The sequence below is a fragment of the Lissotriton helveticus genome, chromosome 11 (genome assembly GCF_964261635.1).
Source record: "Lissotriton helveticus chromosome 11, aLisHel1.1, whole genome shotgun sequence".
In the NCBI taxonomy this organism is placed as follows: domain Eukaryota; kingdom Metazoa; phylum Chordata; class Amphibia; order Caudata; family Salamandridae; genus Lissotriton; species Lissotriton helveticus.
The window spans coordinates 169093339-169111158 of NC_136072.1; the positions used below are offsets into that span (position 1 = coordinate 169093339).

The 17820-nt window shown below is 41.6% G+C and overlaps 1 protein-coding gene across 1 annotated transcript in view; it reads right to left on the reverse strand.

The window, feature by feature from the left end:
• Nucleotides 1–16841, reverse strand: part of PPP1R2 (protein phosphatase 1 regulatory inhibitor subunit 2) — a 132738-nt gene extending 115897 nt beyond the window's left edge. Inside the window, 2 exon segments of the mRNA XM_078666378.1 lie at nt 16526–16652; nt 16655–16841. Of these exon segments, the coding sequence (XP_078522504.1) occupies nt 16526–16652; nt 16655–16796 (269 nt within the window). The 5' untranslated portion in view covers nt 16797–16841.
• Nucleotides 16842–17820: the final 979 nt, after the last annotated feature.

Genomic DNA, 17820 nt, shown 5'->3' on the forward strand with positions numbered 1-17820 from the left:
GGTAACTATTAAAGCAGTGGTAGGTAAGGTCATGTACCACTGGTGTTCAAAAGATTTTTTTTTTTTTGTTGCAGAGTTTTATATAGCGCGAACTAGACCCGAACCGAATCAGGTATCAGAGCGCTTTACATAGCACCAGTTATGTTACATGAGGACACACTTTCATTTTAGGCACGTATAGTATACACAGAATTCCCGTCAGGCACTGTAGTCCATGATATATAACAGGTCCTCCCCTGCTCGTGACGGTTTTCTATTTCTAACTACGGTGCTATCATTGGCTATGAGGCGATCCCCCTACAGTCAGTGTCCTTGAGCGAGGCCTTAAATAAGAGTAAAGGAAAGGAGGGAATCTTGTGTATAATGGAAGCATTTTTGGTGGAACTCCTGCATTGAGAAGGGTGCTCATAAAGGCCATCGCCAGGCATGAAACTTTCTAGGCTTGAGGTGGGGATCTGAGATGCTAGTGGAAAAAGGCTACTATGAAGCTACCCTAAGCATAGGGTTTATCACAAAAGACTTCAATATGGGCCCTCTACCACACCAATATCCAGCTGGCTTCAGAACATACATTAAAATAAGTTTTGACATTCAAGGCCAGGCAAACATTGTTAGTCAACAGCAAAATCACCATCCGAGATGCAGCACGCTATTAACAGCACACATTTTAGAATGTTGATGCACTCTTTAATGCATACAAGTCTATGCTCCTGTGCATGACATGTGCAGGGGGTTTCCACCTCTTAAGACTACCAAAATGTGGTATCTTCCAATTCATCAGTGTATCTTCCAATTCATCAGTGTCATATCTCACAGTTTCACATGCTTACAATTGGAATTAGTACATGCCTCTGCTCAGCACCACCCAAATATCTAGCAAACATTCTAAAACTGAACACTACTGCTTTGTCTAAGTTATCTGCCCAAGGTCCTACAAAAGAATACAGTTCTAAACTAGCTCAATTTGAAGAAGAATCGTCAGTAATAACTTTCATAAAATGGATTCGTAACCAAATGCAAAGGTGTACTTCTATTCCAAACAGAGGATTCAGGCAAATAACATCAAAGTGCAACAACTGGGACAAAAGCCACATAAAAACTGTCGCCATCACTATGAAACCACCACCTCCATTTTTGAAAAACTAAAGACAATCACGGACGAAATCGCTTGCTAAGTGGAGGATGAGCTCATTTGTACCAGTGCCCGGATTCCGTTTTGTCAGTCTTTGGCAGGGTACCATTAGATTCAAAAGAAGACAGCGCCAACTGGCCTGTGCTTCCTACAGTATTTGTGTTCATATTAATGGTGAATTCTAACAATTCAAACACAATGGAAGACTGCAGTCATTAAGGTGGGCCATGCAAATTAGGATGCAAAGATAAGAATAGGAGTGAATGCTTACTGATAGGCAGATAAATGTCTAATGCGGACCTTGCATAAACATTCTAAGGAAATGTACTTTGAACTTGCCAAGCCTAACGTTTATCATGTAATGTTGTTTCAACCAATCACAGTTAAACCTCTATGTAATTAATAGTCTCATCGGTAATGCCACGTGGCTCAGTTAGATCAGTCTGTCAATATCTGTAACTAGCAAACCATACTCTGGATAATACGGTCAAAGGGGAACATATTCAACCAAGTGGCTAGGTGCTGAGCATGAAGACCAGAAACAAACAGAAATATACAACAATTAAAATAATTAACTTAAGTCTTCCGAGATTCAATTTATGTTTTTTTAGGTTCTTTTAAAACAGAAGATAGACTTCTACAGAACAGAATTCTCTTACAAAATGTGGAGCGGGTGGTGGAGGAACAACAAGATTTAGTAAATAATAGCATTATAATCTTTAGGTGAAAAATATAGTCCCATCAACATCTTTCTTCATAGCAAAGTTTTACACTGGACAGTTCTCAACAAGCAAGAGAGTGTAATGGTTTTTATGACTATAGCACAATCACAATCTGAAAGAATGACAAAGCGCTCTGCAAAAAGGAGAAAGCACCTATATCCCTTTCAAAGATGCCACAGAGATTGCAATCACCGACATCAGCACTGGCTTGACGTTAATCCATGTACAGACAAAGAGAATGGGACTTAAAAAAAATAGCTAAAGAGTGAAGCAATCGAAAAAAAGAGTGGCGTGATTTAAACATTAGAGATATGGAAGAGCAAGGCACCAGTAAGTTACTATAACACAATCTCTATGGAGCATATCAAAGGAGAACATTTACCAATATCCAAAAGTATGTACTCTTTCAGTTTCTAAGTGAAGGCTGTAAAAGATGTATCTAGTCGAATTTCCTTGGGATGTTATTCTGTATTTTGTTGAGAATGCCCAGAAGGAACTTTTAAGGGAGATGTTTTCTACCTAGTCAAGAGTCCACTGAAGCAGATAGCACTGTGAGTGCACACTAAAGATTACGTATGGGGGGGGGGGGGAGGATGGAGTCAGCATTGATAATTCAAATGACACTTGTCTAGCAGACAGTGAAGGCGGACCCAAGTAACGATAAACTAAGCAGAGTCAAATAGCCATGGTTTAAGTTGCCTCTTGATACTGTAAAAAGTATACAATTGTGCAATGGGAAGAAAAAACAGCTGAATGCAACATAGATGTGACTGCAAAGCTAAACTATTACCAATATTTACCTATCCTAATCAGCAAAGAGAAACAAATCAACTGAAAGAAAGTTCAGCCCTTCTAAAATACATTAACTAGAATATCTAATTTTAAATTAAAAAAAACTTTACTTGTTTGAAAGGTCGCAAGGAGTGAAACCGTGACCATATATACACAGACAAAAATCAGATATGGAATTAGGCGATTCAATACGAGCATTACATCATAATCATCATCTCGGCAGGTTCCATAGTGAAATATAATCAACTATTCAAAAGGACTCAGACATGATATCCCCAGTATCAAGGCAGTATTACTGCTATTCAGTGCAGTCTGTGAATCTCTCGCCACATTCCCCATATTTTGGCACAATTATGGGGACAACTTCTACTTTAGCAAATAACTTGTGTGGCCATCATAGACCAAGCCATGTTCTGCTGCTAGGCAGCAAATACTGGGAGCAGTAGGACTGCCTATAACCTTTGCACGTCTCTACATGCCATGTGTGTAGCTACACTCTCGCCTGCCCACCAATCATTTCGGCCAACAGTTCCAGGTCTTCTGCTAAACATTACTCTCAAGTTTCAACTTGCAGACATCAAGACACAATGATGATCCCAAATACAGCAAGGGAAAAAGAAAATCAAATTGAACTCTTATCAACGCTCTTCTCGCAAAACTTGATTATTGATACAGCGACGTGGAACAGTACAGGCACTTCCTTGATCAATTAACTTCTCTGAGCAAGCTGTGGGTCCCGTTATGGCATTGATCATCTAGCCTGATGCGAAAATACCAGAAAAACCAACAACCTTCAACCAAACAAAGGAAAACTAAACATACACTTTCTACTGAAGATAGGAGTGTTTGCCAAGTATTTCCACATGGGTCTGTTTATTTTTTATTTCTCTGGAGAGCTATAGAATTCCTACCGGGGCATTAATTGATGGGCTTCGTAGACGAAATTGTGCCGATTGACAGCACAGTGAGAGAGGTTAGCATCATGCACATGAAGTAGAAAGCAAAGTTAATCCAGTAGCTAAGAACATGCTAAACAAACCGGTCACATGGTTTCTAAACACAGTGGGATCGACTCACAAATGTATTTTTGGCTCTGAACATATGCTTAGGAATGAAAGTACTTTAGTTTACACCTACCAGGAATTCAAAAAAGAATTCTGTGCAGGCAAACATTAATTTACTCCATTCAGATTTCTCCTTTATGACAGCCGGAAAGTTCACAGTAGTAAATTCCACACAAAAGATGGAAAGTAGTCAATACAAGGCGTGTATTGCATTGGAAAGTTATAAACGTCTACAAACATGTTTCTGGGCTTTAACAAAATCCGATCTGTACCCATAGAAACGGTTGGAAATTTTGTATGGAGTCATTTCTCTTCCAGGATTGGAAAGGAAACTAATCACCTATAGATTTGGTAGGGGTGTGCTGGGAGGATTTTCTCCATAAGAAAAAATGTTGATCGTGAAGGAAAAAATAAAAACAAAATAAGCGTGCACTTGTACAGCAGGTTCAATTCCCCATGTGCTAAATTTACTCCATGTAGATTGCTGCAACCAGATCTAAGAGCCTTCATTATATGTCACATAACGGTCCCAGTAGTACACCTAGACACCAGACTCTGGTACAGTTCTCTAGGCATACTTCTGTGAATTGAGAAAACCTGCAAAAGTACATTCAGACGAAGATATATATCTCCCTTCGTACTTCTATTATGTCATTAGTTACTACCACTGTAAATGTCTGGCGGCAAATATAAAACCATTAGCGAAATTAATATGTATTTAGGGCCAATTAGTACATCTCAGGATTTATCTGTATACATATAACTGGGAATTTTGTGTCTACAGGTAATTAGAGTGGGTAATTTGCGCACATGATCTGTTCATAGGGAAGGTACGATATGCATACTAAAAGTTAGTAGATTTTCTTAAAATACATATATAAATTAATATGGCAATTTGATAGAATGGGATTTTACATTTTTATAACTTGAGACTGTCCGGCTGTATAGTTTTTCGGGTTTGGTTGAGTTTATGATCGGTTTGGCTTTGGGCTTTTTAGAGTTTGGTTACTTTTAACAGTCAAATATGGCACTTGTGTATATATACTACATATAAGTGCTGTACGTCGCACACTAGCCCAGACGATTCCGAATGTACAGTCTATGTTGATGCACATTGGATACAAATAGGTGGTTCAAGATAGCGTTGGTGCTACACGCCACGGGATACACGAGGAATACTTTCCTCCGTCGAACTTCAGGAATAAGGTACTTTCTGTTCATATTGATTTATATACTATTGGGGTATTAACTTTTTTGCGTGTAAACTTTACACGGGTCTCATTTTTTGAGTACTTGTGATCACGAGAAATTACATTTTTCACTCTTATGGCTTATTTATTTCATTTACTTAACTGCTGGGTGGTAGTGGTTAATGGACATTATTGTTACGGAGTTTGCTGCCAGACTAATTTAGTGAACCTCGGCATTACTTTTTCAGATACGGCTCTCCCTCACAGAGTTTATGTGACCGCGAGAAATTACGTTTTTAAATCTTTTTAATCTGTATACTTTATGGATTCAAGACAGTTATAGTTTGCTGCCAGATTATGGTCAATGTTTGGTGCTGCGTAGTTAAATTTTGGTTTATTGTTATCTTTTTTCACTGTATTTCACAGCGATACTCATTAGTAGGAGTGCATGAATGCACATTTTTGGTGACTTTTCTTTGCTTTCTTCTCCTTTTTTCTGTCTTTTAAAACAAATGGGATTTATTAAGAGACATTCCTCTGTTTGGTCTGATTTAAGACATCCTTATGCTGAATGTCATCTCGCATGTTCAGTTGGGATAGTGATCCAAGGGTTGAAGGAAATACTGTACATTCAGTGTAAGAACTTTGAGTCACATGTTGTAGCGGAGCTACTCTGTTTTTGTTCTAGCCCTGATGAAGTCTATTGCTTCCAGCCTTATAGACGAAACACGTGTTGGCATGTTTTGTGGCTTGGACAGTTGTTATGAAGTGGTTAATGGACATTGCACGTTACGGAGTTTGCTGTGAGACTAATGTAGTGAACATTGGCATTACTTTTTCAGATACAGCTCTCCCTCACAGAGTATATGTGACCGCGAGAAGTTACGTTTTTTAATCTTTTTAGTCTGTATACTTTATGGATTCAAGACCATTATAGTTTGCTTCCAGATTATGGTCAATATTTGGTGCTGCGTAGTTACATTTTGTCCACTGGATAAGTTAAAGCAACCCCTTTTTTAAAGAAATTGGATATTTTACCTGTTGTGTTTTTTCTTAGGACATATGGATTATTGCGACCTCATTTTGACTTTACGACTATAGCAAATACACGTTTTTTTTCCAGTGGTGAGTGTCTGGAGAAATTCATTATGTGCAGTAAGTGGTGTGGTAAATTTTGGTTTATTGCTATCGGTTATCCATGTGCTAAATTTACTCCATGTAGATTGCTGCAACCAGATCTAAGAGCCTTCGGTATATACCTTGAAATCCCCATAAAATTGCCCACAAGATCTCCCAAAGAGAACATTTGCTAATAAGTGGATATCTTTTTAGACACTCAACTTGCAAGGGTTGTGGATATTTAATTGCCCCACATATTGCCAAGGTGGACGGGTACTTTTTTTTTTTTTAACAATACCCTAAGGGAGAGGGTGGTCTTCGTTCCCTCATTTTGGCCAGATGTGCAAGGATATTTATTTGATCCCTGAGGACCTAAACCATCCAAGGAGGGCTTTTGTATTTTGAGCCTCTACACTTCCAAAAACTTGCCTTAAGTCAACAAAGTATCTTTTTTGTTTAAGAACGGGAGGGTGTCTGATCTCTTCACCATTGCCTTGCTTAAGGGTTGAATATTTTTTTTTTCGATGACACAAGAGGTCAACTATCGCATCTGAGATAAGATTGTACTTCCGTAATCAAACAGAAGGTATGCACCACCACCAAAGCCCTGAAAGTGCAGCTAAAAACCTTGAAAATGGTCTCTCCTGGTGGGGCTGTCTAGACAGCACAGAATTTGTGATCACACCATTTATCATGCTTTATCCAATTGCTGTATGGTTATGTCCATCCAGTCTTGTTCTCAAAGAATAGCATTAAGGCTTGGAAAATTCGATGTCAGGACCACAGGTGAGGAGTATGCTTCTCTTCCTTCGTTTTATTAGAATAGCAGCCAAATTCCAATCTAACATATGAGATTTCCAATGAACCATAGGGAAAAACTGTAGTGAAAAGGCAACCAATAGATGTCCACAGTATTCCATGCTGTGATTTGCTGCCAGATGTTCTTCCTCTTTTTTCGCTGCTCCATGGATAAGATTTATGTGCTAAGTGCTTATTTTAGCTTGGGGGCTCACATGAACTCTTTCACGTTATTTGCAGAATGTGACAAGCAATTGCTGCCCCACACTTTACCGACTGCCCGTAACCTGGCCATGTCTCACCTTGCCAGCATCGGTCTAAAATTACATATCTTTTTAAAAAAAAGAAAACGTGTAGCTACACTCTTGCCTGCCCATCCAATCATTTCGGCAAACAGTTCTAGGTCTTCTACCTAACAGTACTCACAAATCGAGGCCGGAAACAGAAGAAACCCCAAAAGTCCAGGTCCAAGTGACAGGACATTATGTCCTTTCTACTATTTAGCCGAACCAAATGTGGCTTTTATTTTGAGCCGGGCAGCATGGTACCACCTGATTCCCACAAGGTGGGATACTGTGCTCTTTCACAGCTCTCTAAAACCTAGTGATTGTTACGCCAACCCACCTCTAAACAAAACGAGGCCCCCTCCAATAATGGATTGCAAATACAATAAAAGTGAGTAGTAAAAAAACATGCCACGACCCCAAGTAAAATTCTGTGACAAGCACATTCCTAAATGTGAACACTAGTACTCAAAATCCCCTCCAGTCCAGACACAGAATATAAAATGTCCTAGCTGGTGTGAAGGAAAATTATCAATTCTATTAAGGACACGCAGGTGAGGACTATCCCACCGGGCATATATCTACAAACCTAAATAGGCATGGATGACCCACCCTTATGACGTTTATGGAGTAAGTAGGGATCTCTGGATCATATATTTTTCATATTGGGATCATATATTTTTCATATTGTGATGACCTGCATTTATAGAAGTGTAATAATGCTTACTGATGTGACATGTAATGCAATAAATTGTATTGGAAAGGATTTGTATACAGTGGAGTAATCGGGATCACATTTTTAACAGGCTTTGAATGAAAATAGGAAAGAGTTCAAACTGTAGAAGAAACGTCACCATCGTCATTCTACAAGTACATAGCGCTGTTCAGCTTCAGACAACACACCGTTCCATACATCTACAATGGGACCACCACCTATTTGACTTCTGTGCTGACATAGATTTCAAGGTAGGGCACATTTTCAAATTAATATTTATAGATAATTAATTACCCAAATTGTTCTTGTAATGGAAGAAAGTTATTTGTAGGAAAGTATTACACAGTGCGGTGATACAATTGGTTTTTGCTCATAAAGCAGACCGACGTCACAAAGCTTTTTGTGCAGAGACCATGGAGCAATGGTAGTCACCACCTAATTGTCTGGTTTCTTTGTTTGATATTAGGTGTGGGTAGCTTCATGTTTTGACCCTTGGCAGAGTGTTTTGACCCTTGGCAGAGTGTCTGTGATGTCTATTTGTGGTCTTTGTGTATCTGCACGGCTATTGGAGTTAAACAGTTGTTATTGGGTAAGCTAGACATGCTGGAGATTCAGTGATTATGAATGATTGTCCCTGTACTTAAAATGCAAGAGAATAGCTGTTTTTTGTTTTGTTGTTTGTAAGAAAGAGGTGTGTAGCAACTTGTGTGTCTATTTCTTGCATGTCTGAGCTTGGTCTGGAAAGCTGAGAGTGAACAATGCATAGAATGCTGGTGTGGAGTGCAAGCTAGAATATAGGGACAGCAGGAGAGAGGGTGAAGCCTTAAATAAGGCTCCCAGCTGTTGGTCTAATACAAGGACCTAATATGAAATAAATAACTTACTCCTACCTGAGTCCCCCCAGACATTTTTAGGAGTTCCTTGACTTCCAAGTTCAAGAAGGGGCCACAGAGATCACCGTTTGAACTGTTCAATGGCTGTTAAATACTAAAGGACAACTAGGAACTTTGGAACACTCACCAGACTCTCACTGCAGCACACAGAACCACCCCAAAAAATGTTTACGTCAAAATAATAGTACAATTAATAAAGACATCAGATGAACTGGGCTGCACAACATTACTGATTAAGTATGTAAAAAAAGGATGGCAAGGGAAAATAAAAGCGTTTCGTTGCGGTACATAGCCCTGCATCTCTGCTGACATTTACCTAATTGTAGGATCTGCCTCCTGTGGGGTCTTGCTAGTTTCCTGGATGTACAGCAGTATTGCTAACAATCTGTAGGGTACATTCCACACATCATTAGTAGAGTCTCCCTGGTAGGAGTTGCTGTCACAGATAGATCACAGGAGCCCCCATTGAGTAAGCTAACAATCATGTTGTCTTGTGGTCATACTAAACATTATGGGGGATATCGTCATCTACCCTATTGTAGTTTCCTCCGTTAATATTTTATCTCATTCAAAACAAGGACTTTGGATTTCATATGAATAACACTTTTTTTCAGATTCTGTTTATTTCACAAATGAATTTTCAAATAGAGTGGCATAACACCGGTTGCTCTGCTATTCTATTTTTAGACCTGACTTTGACAGCGCAGCTTTCTCCAGAACAGATGATCAACAGAAAAATAGCTTTAAAAGCACTACTGGAGAAGGGCTTTAGCTCTTCCTTCGTGTTCATTTACTTAACTACAGCACTGGATTGGACAGAAGTTGTTTGCTTCCACAGAAAATAAAGGCTTGAGTCACAGTTTATGCCTTGTTTGTTTGAGAGTTCATGCTCAATACAGTAGGCTTTGCTGAACTGATTACATGGTAAGCCAGTGATGCCATCTGTCACATTACATAGGTCTTTCTGATCTGGATTCAAACTATTGCATTGTTCTCAACATATGTCTTAACAATATACCTCATTAAAATAAAATCACAATACTATGTGCAACAATAAACGAAACCAGCACTTGGAACAACACAAACATTACAATCACTGATCAATTAAAATCAGACTATACATAAAACCTGTGCAAGCATCTACCTACTGTCAGCAGACATTGCAGGGTAATCAGTCGCATACATAAAACAAACTATTAGTGCACACTCGGCTAATATATTGATGAGCTAAAGTCTGCCTTATTTCTTTTTGCTATTAGGCTTCCCAGTCGTAATCCAGGCACTCCAAATGTACATGGAAACTGAATAGATTGCTGGGTGATCTGTCCTATAGCACAATGCAAAATAAGCATACTACGGTGGCGGACCATGTGCGCCATTCACTTTAGTTTTACATTTCTTCCTTCACAGGTCCCCCTTTTTGTATTTCATTGCTTTTTTCCCCCCTTGGGCTCCTGAAACATACTAGAAAATCCTACTGTGCCGATCATTTGCAGCTCATTTCATCTACAGTGCACCGAATCCTGTGCGGCCACTGCTTCAAAACCAGGGGGCGAACTTGTACAGTATATATTGTGTAACTGTTTTACTGTTGCAAGATGGCCGCCACATTTAGAAGCAACATGTCCATCATCTTGAAATTTTAAAGCAATTAATCATGGTTGACATAGTCAGAATCCATGGCCTCAACCTCATATACTATGCAGAGGATACCAAACTCATCCTCTCACTCTTCAAAGATACCTCCACCACGAGGATCAACTTCACAACTGCATCACAAGTGTGGGTGAATGGATAAACACTAGGGATAGGTGACAATTTCTGCTCCGCCAGCGTAGTTCGTAGAGTTTTTCCCACTCCGCTTAGAGCGAGGAGTTCCAAAAAACTCTGTGGAGTGGAGTTCTCCCAACGTTAAGTTGTTGAGTGAGGGATATCATGCTAGACCACCTCCCAGCGAGATTACTCAAAGTGCAGATCGCTACTGTTCGCATTGAGATACCTGCCGCTTGTATTGAGGATGCTGCCTCTCGAGTAGATTATCTACTCAAGCGGCAGGAAGAAGCAGCGGCAGAAAGAAGCAGTGCCCTCTCGCTCTGTTCGCACTGATTTTACAGTGTGGGACAACTCCCAGCTCTGGCTCTTTTCGCACTGATTGTACAATGTGGGACAACTCCCGGCGCTAAAAATCAGCGTGACTTACCACACTCTGCTGCTTGCGGAATTCCGCGGGCATGGAGGAGTTTACTGGGCACTTCGGAGTTCCACGTAGCAGAACTCCACTAACCCTTCCCAAGCCTAATGAAGACCAACTTCCTGAAGGTAAACATGGAAATACTGAAGTGCTGAATTTTGGGAACAACACCTCACTGTGGAACACAAAACCTGGTGTCCCTCCAAATTCTGACCCAACCGACAGAAAAGCCCAGCAACCTTGGCATCATCCTGGACAGCAAGCTCACCATGAAATGTCAGATCAACGCAGTCTCCTCCGCCTGCTTCCACACCCTGTGCATGCTCCAAAAAAATTTCAGATGGCTCCTCGTCAGCAACAGGAATACCATCAGTCAAGCCCTAGTCACCAGCTGGCAGGACTCCAGCAATGTACTCTACACAGGAATCATCACCCTACTCCTGAAGAGACTCCAGACGATACAGAACTCAGCTGCTAGACTCATCCTCGACCTCCCCAAACGGACCACCATCCTCCACTGGCTCCCCACTCAGAAAATATGCCAATTCAAACAACCTTTCCCTTCACCTCTATACATCATTCTCCCAACCAGAATTCAGAAAGGGACTCAAAATATGGCTCTTCGACTGATCCCAGCACAAAACTAGTGCCCGAATACCCTCGCGGTGATTAGGCGTGCTTTACAAATCAGAGTTGATTGATGGGTGTGAATGAAGCAATGAGTTCAAGTAGATGTTTTCCTGCTGACTGTGGACATCTAAACACTAAATGCAAGGCATGTAGCAGTTGTAATCCTTTAAATATAGGTAGCAGCGGCCCATTTGTTAAACTTATTGTTGTTGACTTTCCTTTTCTAAAATCCCATTTAAAACATCGAACATCTCCAGTCCAGACTTCTAAACCTTGGGCTTTACCTTATTTTCTGTTAGCTGGGTGTTTATTCACACTGGAAAATCTCTCAATGCACAAAGAGCTAATGGGGCATTTTCTCTATGTCCTAAGGCAGCAGGAGACCAATATCAGTGGGATTTGGGAACATTAAAATGGAAATGCAGGTGGCCAAAAGCTCCCTTCATCGGTTTGGCTCTCTATAGCTTGCATAGCCGTCAAGGATCTTACTCAGGAGATGCTACAGGTTTGGAGTTAAAATACAGTATGACTAATCACACTCAAATATCAATCCTCAGTCGGAGGTATCTTTATATAAATAAAAAGACCTTTATTTACATAATTCAGAAAATTAGGGTACTCCTACAGTCCTTTCACCTTCCCAAGGATGAGATATGATGCTATCTAGCATCCTTATAGCACTGAGCTACTCCTACTATGGCACTGTAGCACACTAATCTTTTGGAGTGAAGACTGCATGACCTCTGTGTTTGATTGGAGAGGTATTTGGTTATAATAATACCTATGTGGGAAGAATTTTGTATGGTGTGGGACATCCTCACACTCGGTTTATTTGGATTGTGTCGAAACAGACGATTGATATACTTGCAAAGTTTATAGAAGTGTGGGGACTAGAGCATGCTTCATTCAGCTCTTAGTCTACATACCAGATCAAGAATTTTAGTGTGGTGGATGTGCTACACCAGCCACGAAGAAGGGGGCTATGATCAGGGAGATAACTGACACTGTGGCATATGTGTGCCCATTTGGTCCACTCCAGAATCAGCAAGGGTGCAAAACAGTAAATCTACACACAACTCAATATCGAATCTATGGTGTAAACCAGGAAGAGGAGAAGTTGCAACCAAAAGAAAGTCATTGTTGTCTTAGTTACGGGACTTTGAAGTCCACCCACAAAGGGAGAAAGGTGCAGCCCAAGAAGTTCATAGACACTTTGGTTAAGGGAATTTGCATTCACCAAGAAACTGTTAGAAGAAAACTCAGTGCATCCTCAACCAACATGAAATAACATTGCATAGTATGCAAAAAACTGAGCTTAGCAAGAATCATGGCAAAGGTACAACAAGCTGCTCCTAGTACAGATTTGTTTTTTTAGCTAAAGTGGCTGCAGCATCATTCATGGTTTTTTTCTGAATCTAATTGTGGATGATCTCGTTTCAAGCAAAACATAAGACAATGACATCAACTACGGATATTAAATCAAATAAAAATATCTTGAAGCCATTTCATGTGTTCAATAATAAAATCAGCTCAAGTGCCCAGGATTTTTACTCCGATTTATATTCACATAGCTTACATTTCAACAAATCTGGCCCTAGAGCCCATATAGAAATAAAATCCAATGCTGGTAGGAAGACAATTCACAGCTGCATTAATTTTAAATTTGTGAAATTCTGAATATGCATGAGCGGAATACTTTTGCAAACTGAGTTGTTTAAAGCTGTTAATTGAAAACCAACATCGCTTCTTTTTTGAAACGTGTACTTATCTTCAAGAAAATACATATGTTTAAAAAATTCGGATCATTAAAAATTAGGTTTATCACTCTCACAGGCAATTAGACTTAAGGCATGATAAAGCACAATTTAGATAAAGGCTCCAGGAGTTTCTTGTTGTACCTGTACTAAAGTGGATTTCTTCCCAGTTAAAATGTTTCAAGGAATTAATTTGAAAAAAAATTCTATTTAAAACAGTTTTTTTAGGAAAGTAGATTTCTCCGTTAGGTGTTGGATGATGCCAAACTGCATTCCAATCTGGCTCTGCGATGAACTTTGCTGGAGCCTGAATAGACAATTAAAGAGGTTACATTGCGATAACTGAAAAGCCAACCCCCAGTAAGCCAATATATTAATTAGCTAAAAATGTGTAGTTGTAAGTATTTGTAAAGTCAGGTATTTAACTGACTTCAGTAAAGCACTAAAGGCAAAGCCTAGTGAATTCACTTTTGGTCTTAAAGAGCTTTAATGTTGTTGCTGACCACCTCTCTCGTTGAGCCAAACACCTAGGTACTTGTATTCAGAAATCCTATCCACTAAGATATCAATAGTTGAGAACCATAGTGTACAGGTAAGTAACTTGTTTCTTCTCCAGTATTGAATCTTTCATAGATTGAATTATCCTGTGGTTGTAGAGCCTCAAAAAGCGCTAACACTTTCCTCTTGAAACCACTCATCCTGAGCAAAAAGAGAACTTGTCACAGAGCCTTCTCCGGCACTGCCCCAAAGATAGGGAACTCTCTTCTGCCAAAAGATTCCTAATGAACACATTCTTACCTTAATTGGGCTAGGTTCACCTGTTTGAAGTCACTGATCCTACAACTATTGTACCATCATTTAATGCAGCTCTTCTTTACTGCATAGTATGCCCCCCTCCCCCCCCCTCACCCCCCTCTTCGTGCTCCCCGGTCTCCCCGTTTCAACTTGAACGGCCTACTGCCTCGGCCGACATGACCCGCCTCGAGCTTGGCTTGTAGTTGTGTAGCTCTGCTGCCCACGTGCCTCTCAGGATTTGTTATGCCCGATGTACCTGTTCCCACCCCCCCACCCCCACTCTCCCCCTCCTACTTGGGTTCGAATAGAAATTGCACATGTTACTGTTCCTGTTTAGTTTAAGGTATAACTTGAAAAATTGCAAGACTCGTAGATTTCGCTGTACTGACGCTGCATTTGCCACTCTGATTATACTGGTGCCGGGATTGTTATCATATTCATGCATATCTGCTACGATTTATATTTCTGTGTGCATTGATGGCGGCCGGCCTCCGGGTTGTTGGTAAGACGCTGTGTACTCCTGGCAATGCTAAATAAATGTTTTGCACTTTAAAAAAAAAAAAAAAAAATAGTATGCCCCCCTTCGTAGCCCGCTATATACCCGTTTATTGTATTACTCTCGTTGATTCATTTGTCTTATAATTATGCGATTATTCCTGTTTTGTATTCTTATTTGATGTCGATATTGCATTGATATCCTTTCTTCCATCATTTTGTAAAGCGCTCCGATATCCTTCGGGATCTTGTTCGCGCTATATAAACCTTTATAAATAAAATAAATAAAATACATAAAAAGTGTTTGTCTAGGTGCCACAAACTGCGTTTCTGTATTCGCGTGCCAGAATGACGAGTTTGCACATGATAATAATCATCAAAGACGTCACACCCTGACAATATGTCACTTACCCCTTTCCCTAAAATATAGCTACTGTTCAGTAAATCCATTTCACTTACAAGAGTATGAAAATACGCTTTATACTACTGGCATGGGGCTCTGTCACCATATCAAGCAAGAGCAGACACCCCTGCGCTCCGTTTACAGGTATTCCCTGTGCCACCTTTAGCTGGCATATTCTCATTCGGGCACCTTTTTGTGATTTTTCAATGGTACTACTTTTCAAATTCGTACATCCCTTAAGCATCGACTTGACAACTTGGACACTCCTTGTAGCCCTCCATTCCACCTTTGGCCAGGACTGTAGAAATGTCCAGATATGCCCAGTATCAAAGGAATGGTGACTTCCCATCCACAAGCGATGCCAATTTGAAATTCTGACCAACGCCTACAAAGCACTACACAACCCAGGACCAGCATACACCAGCCATTGCCTGAGCTTCCACCAACCCTCCAGGCTCCTGCGCTCTGTGTAGTATCAGAGCAGAGACTGAAAGACCGAGGCAGGAAATTTCAGGATTGTCAAAGACTAGTAGTTTATTTCTAGAATCCAAGAGAACGGACCCACAGCAAAAGCCCAACTGCAGCAGTAGAAGGTCAAACAGAACTGCCAACCTTCCACTCCAAGATTCTACCCAGAATACAGAACACTTCAAAGACATAAAGAACATTGTAACTTAAAGGGGAAAAAGTAAATCGATGAATACATGCAGTAAAGGATACCACACTCTGCCTCCCTCATTCACACCCCTGCATCTGCAGAAGCCACAGTGGAGGACGCTCCTTCTACCTCACAGAGAAGTCTTGGAACAACCTCCTCCTCCATCCCAGAACTCACTCGTTCTACAGGAATTTAGAGGGGGCTCAAGAACTAGCTATTCGACTGATGCCACCCAAGCAGCTTGGCTCTCGGAGCTGGATACCCTTGCAAGCAATTAGTCGCACTTTACAAATCATGATAGGTTCCCAGTCTCCTGGCACCATTCATTGGAGTCAAGTGTGTGAATAAGTAGAGCCGGTAATCATCTACTGAATGTGTTGCAGCAGTACGCGAAGTGCAGATACTCTACTTTTCAAATTAAATGAGTGCGGTACTTAGTACCGGAGAGCCCCAGTCTATTAAAAGTACTGTGAATAAGGCACAAACAAACATGAGAGTCGTTCTGTATGCCAGACAATGCACCGGTTAATTGAACACTATGCTGAGAGTCCAAGGCGGGTTAAAAGCATACAAGAATCTGTTTTTTATTTTTTTAACAACAAGGTGCCATTTCTCCAGGCTGGGGACAATTTTAAATAGACGTGAGGTTGTCAGGGGAGATATGGAGAGCATGATTAGGATGTACACATTTATAATCTCTGGATACATCCCTGATGCTCTGGACTAGTCAGCTCTGGTACCCAGGAGGCTACCATCACTCAAAGACCCGCGCCTGTGACTATGTGACAACACCGCCCCCCATACCGCTCCCTCCTCTGGCCCCGACACGCCTCCCTCGTCCCTCCCACAGATGACTTCCCTCTTAACCCACACGTGCAGCCCCCACTCGCCTCTGGTCTTCCTCCCCGCAGTGCTGCACCTCTTGGTGCTCGGCTTTGGCTAGGACAGCAGGGCCACTCTCCGTGCTCTTGTTCTTCAGGATCCCCTTGATGGGTCCGCGGCTCTGCGTCGCCATGGCTGCGGGAACAACGACCGCCTGCCTGCCCGCTGCGCCCCCAGACAGTCCCGTAATTGGAGAGTGAGACCCGCAGTTGGCTGCCACTCCTTCACCGCACGTCCTTCGCCCTGTAAATACGGCGCGCGGGGCCAGCACTGTGGCATCCAGGAAACATATTCTACTAGTGGTGGCAAAAGTCTGCCGGCTTCGGATTGGTCGGGAAAACACTTGTTTCATAGGATTGGACGGGGAGCTTCAGTTTGCTGTTCATTGGCAGTTGGCCCTCAGAGACTGTACCCTTTCTTCGGATAGGCTGGAGGATGCTCAACCGGTTGGTTATTGGCTGCGGGCTCCTGGAGCATGCACGCGCTCCTGCCACAGCATGTAGCTGCTGCGACTGCCCGCCTTCGGTAAACTTTAGCGGCCGGCGGTGGGGTGGGAGTGTTTGTCCGTCTCTGCCGAGCTGACCGCGGGGCCGGGATATCCTGCGTCGATTGTAGCCCCTATAGTCGACAAACACCAGTCCGAATGGGATATGTTGTTGTCAACAGACTTGACCGATCGGCTGGATGATTCGGACTGGACTCCACCCCACAGGAACTTTCTGGGGCGAACTTTACAGGGAAACGCGGTTCGGCTTATTAAGCGTGGTTCCAAATGCGATCGCCGTTTCGCAGCCCTAGAGCGCAGGATAGTCCGTGCATAGTTCTTGAACGCTTCGTTTGCTCCTAACCTGCCCTTCGTATCCACACACACCCAACTTGCTTGAACAAGGAGTCTACCTTTCACACATGGTGCGAGTGGTTAGAGGTGTTCTTGACGTCTTTTCGGAAACTTCGCGTTTTCAACTGGATTCCTACCCAAATGCCAATTTATAATATTTCCATGCGGGTACTTTTACTTATTTGTCTTTGTCAAGGAGTAATCCGTTCCAGTCCTTTTCCCCCTGGCAGTAGATCAGCAAAGCAGGAGTCCAGCAGAGGGCAGCCAGCAATTATGTGGCAGTCCTTCAGCAGCACAGCAGATCTTTTTCCTGGTGGAGTCAGGGGTCTAAGTGAGTGGGAATAGTGGGGCAGATGTGCCCATCGTTTTTTAATTGAAGGAAGACAGCTGGCCTACTTTTTGTGAAAAGATAACCGTCCAGGACGGTTAATTTCGAGAACTAAAAAGCTTTAGCAGAATTGTAAG